This window comes from Prionailurus viverrinus, chromosome B3 (genome assembly GCF_022837055.1).
Source record: "Prionailurus viverrinus isolate Anna chromosome B3, UM_Priviv_1.0, whole genome shotgun sequence".
Classification (NCBI taxonomy): domain Eukaryota; kingdom Metazoa; phylum Chordata; class Mammalia; order Carnivora; family Felidae; genus Prionailurus; species Prionailurus viverrinus.
Window position 1 is genome coordinate 106391131 of NC_062566.1, and position 6000 is coordinate 106397130.

A 6000-nucleotide genomic window follows, 5' to 3' on the forward strand; every position below is an offset into this window, starting at 1 on the left:
CAATTTATTTTTTGTATATAGTTCTTTCAAATACAGTTTGAAAACTTTTTATTTCATAGTTTAAAAGATATGGATAAGGAGGCATGCCGTAAAAGAATACGCAACTGCGGCTTGTATATATACAGAAATTAAAATATATAAAAAATGTGATATATTAATTTGTAATGAAATTCTATGCAGCAGTTAACGTTCACAGACTAAACTAATGTGAATCAAAAAGAACAACTTTCAAAAACATAAGATTGAATGCAAATAGCATGGCAGAAAGTTATGTCTAGAATACCATTTATGTAATTTTTTAAATGCCCAAAACATTAAAAGCCTTCATATATACGCAAGAACATAAAGATTATATATACACTTAGTTCACAAGAGTTCTCTCCCAAAATGAAAAAAAAAAAAGGCCCAAGATGGCCAAATAACACTTTCACAGAGGTTTGTAATAGCAGCTGCCTGGGGCACCTGAGTGGCTCTGTCGGCTGAGTGTCCAACTCTTGATATCAGGTGGGGTCATGATCTCACATTTCCCCTAACTGGGCTCTGTGCTGACAGTGCAGAGCCTGCTTAGGCTTCTCTCTCCCTCTTGATCTCTGCCCCTCCCCCACCTCAAAATAAATAGTTTAAAAAAAAAATAGCAGCTTCCCTAACACCTCCATATCTCACCACCCCAGACCCTGGGGGTGCTCACCCCACTTCAGTCTAGTATCCAAGATACCTAATGCTCAACAGCAGAAACTCCAAGGCCTGCCCCAGTGCTAGGAATGGCAAAGATTCTTACTGGTTGATGTCTGATCTTGTTAAATTTTTTATATCATCTGTCCTGAGAGCTGGGGATGGGATCAAAAGTTACACAATGGTCGTCAACTGTTACCAGTCAAGTTTAATCTCTTTTAAAAGAAGAAGTGAAGCAAACTGGGGGGGGGGGGGGGGGGAGTCAAATATAAATCTGTGCAATGGGTACATGTGTATATACATGTATATGTAACATTTCTTTCACATGAATATGTAACATTCATCCACAACTTATTTTTACTGTAAAACATTTCCTCTCCTAGCAAAGCAACTAAGCTTGTGATTCTCATTTAACCCCAATATGGGGAGTAGGAAATAAACTATGCTAGTCTGCATTTTCACCCCAAGTTCAGACTTCATCCCCGAAGAGCTGTATGCTAAAGACAAGGTGGATCTTTCCAGTGATCTTAAAAACATCAATGGAAGGGACATCAACTGATCCAAGAGGATATGTAACCTTCAGAAAGATTCTCATTAGGGTCTAGCCCTAATAAAACAAGGCTGTAAACCAAGGAGGTAATATGGTGCATATGGAGGTAATATGGTAAAAGGTAACAGGACTCAGGACTACTTAGTTCTTCCCCCAAATCACTGTGGCCTCTCTAGTGCTGTTTCCTAATTTGGAAAATGATAGAGTTGGATCAAATTAATTCAGAGGCCTGTTAGAGTCTATTTTTATATTGTTTTGGGATTATTGGGCCTCAGTGAAATGTCAGAACCACCAAAAAGGCAAATATAAACAAAATCCACTTTGAGGTTCCATTAGATTTAGTTGCTTCACTGTTCCTTATTCTAGAGTCAAGCTGGGAATCAAAAGAAATGAGAGTTCATTTGACCTCACATCTTAGATCAGTCACTAGCAAAGACATAAAAGGGTGCTCGCATAGGCAGGTGGGCAAACAGAACTGGACTTTCCTTTCTCCTGGCCCTCAACTGTGCAGGAGTTGTTGTACCTCTGTCTTCTAAGAACAGGGCAAAAAAATAAATGCCAGCGTACAACTCACCACTGGGCTATTTTTCTGAGATGTGTGAGCTGATAGATGCTTGGCTTTTGATGGCTTAGCCTCGTGGAGCCCTTTGCTTCGGCCAGTAGCAAGGTTTCCTGGATCTGAGTGGTTTAAAAACTGGAGAGGGCCTGACATGTTGGAGATAAAAGAAGCATGAAACAGATCTAGTAATGGTGATCCGAGGTGCTTCCAAGGAGAGTCTGCATAGAGCAGTCAGGAATTGCTGCTGAGGTATGCCCAGCATCTATAACAATGTCTTTAGGAAGGTTCCACTTCAGATCCACACACCTTAGCCAGACTTGAGAAGGAGATGCCTGCTGAACCTGTTGCTGGGAGACAAGGCAGATCTACCTTGTAAAGATCAAATCATGGTTTAAATTGTAACTGGTGGAAACAGCCTGCTAACGTATATATATGTACTCATATTTAAATGCTACCTATGAATCATATCTATGGAAATAAGACTTGCAAATAGCCTTCATTTTCAGTTTCTCTATCTATCAGGATCCCTAACTATATCCCTCTGGATTCAGCCAAAAGATAAAAAGTCTAACATGAGTTCCTAACGTAGCATCTGATAACTCAGAGTGCTCTTTTTGCCCCAGCAGAATGTAACTTTACATTATAATTTTCATAAATTCAATTTCCCAAGAACTTCAGTACTGCCTTAAATCCATATTCCCTACTCAGTTCAACTTCATATATTATCTTTCTTTTCTAACGTTAAAGTAAAGGCAAGAGTGGAAAGCCATCTTCCAAATTAATGTTCACATTTTATTAGACAATAAGAGATTTCTTTATTACGAAAAGGAGATTTCTTTTTTGAGATCAGGGGATGTATGAGGGAAGGGGAGGAGAAAGCCACATTTAGAAAAACTGAAGGCCAGAGGGCTGCATGTAAGTGGGGTATGTGTTTCTTTGGCTGGTTGGTATCTCCCAGGAAATTAAACTTTCCTAGATTAAAGGCATTTTCACAGAGAAAAAAAAAAAAAAATCAAGATGTGTGACTTGAATAACATGGAACAGAAAGCATGAAGGCCTGATTTTATTCACTAACCCTGAAATCCATTTTGCAATTCCTGTATTATTTCATTCTTTTGATATTTAAGGCAATTACTAAAGTACAAATACCTCTGAGGCACCTGGATGGCTCAGTGGGTGCAGCATGTGACTTGATCTGAGAGTTGTGAGTTTAAGCCCCATGTTGGGTGTAGAGATTACTTAATAAAATCTTAAAAAATAAATAAAGTGCAAATATCTCTAATGAGACTTTAGTGTTTTCCTCATTCTTATCATTTAATACCTACAATCATTACTACATTCCTTTTCTAAGAACCAAAGAAGAGAACTGAAAAACAACTTAAGTTTTGGTGAATGAAAAGGGAGAATAAATAGCTCCTAAATTCTGGAACAAAAATGATAGTGGAGACAAACGTCTCCATAAGAAATCTAGGGGCACCTGGGTGGCTTAGTCGGTTGAGCATCTGACTTCGGCTCAGGTCATGATCTCACGGCTCATGAGTTCAAGCCCCATGACAGGCTCTGTGCTGACAGCTCAGAGCATGGAGCCTGCTTCAGATTCTGTTCCATGTCTCTCTTTGCTCCTCCCCTGCTCATGCACTGTCTCTCTCTCTCTCTCTCTCAAATATAAATATAAAAATTTTTTTAAAGAATTCTATCCTTTACTTTTATTTCCTTACATTTTATGAAAATTATGCTCTATTAAAAACAAAGTTATTTAATGACTTTCATTCATATTGCTTCTAAAAACTTGGCTATATTATTATGTGGACCAAACTATACCTCCAAAAGCATGAACATATAAATTCTTCAATATCACTTCAAATACCACCTCAGTCCCCAATTCCTGCAAGGTAAGGGTAATCTCTTTCTCTAACTCTTGTAGCATATGATCTACACCTTCCTTTCAACTGTTAACTCATTCAATGTTGGATTATGTAAAAATATTATCTCTCCTACTACATTAAAGGTACCTAAGAGCAGGATTTATTTCTGGTTTATCTCTATCATCTCAAGAGTAGGCACAAAAAATACACATTGAACAACTAAAGAACCCAACAGAAAAAAAAATTCCTTAATACAAAGTTAACTCATATGGGTAATAGTACTGTTTTCCCAAACTAACCTTATATAATAAAAATGTATTAGGAGACTACACAAAATAGAGCAATATGACAGAATTATTCTGTGACGAGAGGTTCATAGATGACTATTCTGTTTTTCTATTCATTTAAAAGATGTATCAATACTTCAAATGAGAAAAGATACAGTATGCTACACTTCACTATGCTTCAGAATGTAAAAACCATACATTTTTACCATATCAAACACAAGAGAAAAGTCCGAATTTAAGTTCAATTCCCAGAAGAAACTTGAATTGTCCAAGGTGAGTGGCAGCCTGGCACGATTTGCCAGTAGAATGTTTGCACAACAAAGAAGCTGTTTCTAGGTGAACGCATCACAGAACTCCAAGGAAGGGAAAAGTCCTTCCAAAGTGATGCAGTAAGGTAGCCCATGACTATTTCCTTAATTAATGACGTGAAAGCACAAAGCGATTTTCATCAAGCACTAGTAAACCTAAGAACTCTGAAGAAAGTGATTCCCCTGAAAGTAAACCTTCCAGAAAATTTGGGGTCTTTTGTGAAATTCTTGAAATAGGTGAAACTTTTGTCTCCAATACCTCATTCAGGGAAGAAGTACTTTGAGAGGAAAAAATGATTTGATTCAATCTACTATTTCTAAAGCAGAAGATGATTTGTCTGCAAAACTGATATTCTAATTCTAAGCAAATACTTTTTTACACTAGAGAAAGTGTGTCCCTAATATGCTTTTTTTTTTTTTTTTAAGAAGCCACCCAGACCATGTCCCTTTCTTCTTAATCGCTCAAAGGAGAAAAAGAACCATCACCAAGGGTAAAAAGCAGCTGTAAAAGCAACACCAAAGCCAGCTTCATACTCAGGAAAGGACACTGCACCTCCTCCCTGTGGTTGTAGGTACTCTACATGTTCAGAGAAACTTCTCTAGTAATGAACTACAGAAATGATCCCTGGGCACCTGGGTGGCTCAGGTCATGATCTCATATTTCGTGAGTTCAAGTTCCACATTCAGCTCTCCGCTGTCAGAGCGGAGCCTGCTTCAGATCCTCTGTTCCCATCTCTTTCTGCCCCTCCCCCATTTGTGTGCACACGCTCTCAAGTAAACATTAAAAAAATTAAAAAAAAAAAAAAAGAAATGCTCCCTGAAAGTATAGTTTTCCTGTTATGTATTCTTGATACCAGAATCATTGGGATTATACTTTAAATGTCACCTTCTCATCTTCTTGGTTCTCAGCTCTGCCTGCACATTAGAATCTCAATGAAAACTTTTAAAAAAATACTGATACCCTGATCCCACCCCAAATTCTGACTTAATTGGTCTACACTGGAGCCTATGCATAACTTTTTTTCCTCTAAAGCTACACAAGCAATTTTAGTGTTGCTTTAGGGTTGAGAATGACTGTTGTACTATCTTCATTTATAAATATTAAAAATGAGGCAGCACAAAGTGATATTCATTGGAATGAGAGTAATAGTTAGTTACTAACCTTAGAAAATAAGCAATATAAGTTTCCCCTAAAACAAGGTTTTAAAAATTATATCCCTAAGCAGCAGGAATAGAAGCATGAACAAGACAGGAAATGTATTACAAAGCCTACATTCTGGTGGAAAAAGTGAACAAGTATATAAATAAGATTATTTTACATAGTGATAAGAGTTGTGAATAAAATAGGCTAATGTGACAGTTATGAGTTAAATGAGTAGGCAGGCAGCTTTTGATAGTATACTCAAAGAAGGCCTGTTTTACATATATTAACATAAATTAAATCATATTATACATTTTATTGAATAACCTGAGTTTATCATTTAACAAAATGTGAAAGCTATCTTACACATCAATATGCATCCATTACATATCTATTGCTCCTTTAACCACTGTATCCGTCCTGATGAAGATTTTTTTACTACTGAAATCAACACTGTGAGGAACACTTTTATACATTTGTACACTTTTATACTCCAGGATAAATTCCTACAAGTGAAATTACAAGGTTAAAGAAAGCATACATTTAAGTTTCTGATAGATAGTATCAGATTGTCCTCAAAAAGGTTGGAACAAATGGAGCTTCTGCAAAAGGTTGCAT

The 6000-nt window shown here is 37.0% G+C and overlaps 1 protein-coding gene and 1 non-coding gene across 6 annotated transcripts in view; both read right to left on the minus strand.

The window, feature by feature from the left end:
* Positions 1 to 4226, minus strand: part of LOC125168421 (golgin subfamily A member 6-like protein 22) — a 41527-nt gene extending 37301 nt beyond the window's left edge. For 2 of the 5 annotated variants that reach the window (XM_047863541.1, XM_047863538.1), the window contains exons 1-2: positions 4140 to 4226; positions 1797 to 2128 (exon numbers count right to left, since the gene is read on the minus strand). In XM_047863541.1, the coding sequence (XP_047719497.1) occupies positions 1797 to 1934 (138 nt within the window). In that variant the 5' untranslated portion in view covers positions 1935 to 2128; positions 4140 to 4226. Of the gene's footprint in view, positions 1 to 1796; positions 2129 to 4131 lie in introns of all 5 variants that reach the window. The other 3 variants (XM_047863539.1, XM_047863540.1, XM_047863542.1) reach the window with 3 other exon arrangements.
* Positions 4227 to 4669: 443 nt separating this feature from the next.
* LOC125169377 (small nucleolar RNA U3) lies at positions 4670 to 4876 on the minus strand. The gene has a single exon (XR_007153672.1). It is a non-coding gene; the product is annotated as a small nucleolar RNA U3 (small nucleolar RNA).
* Positions 4877 to 6000: the final 1124 nt, after the last annotated feature.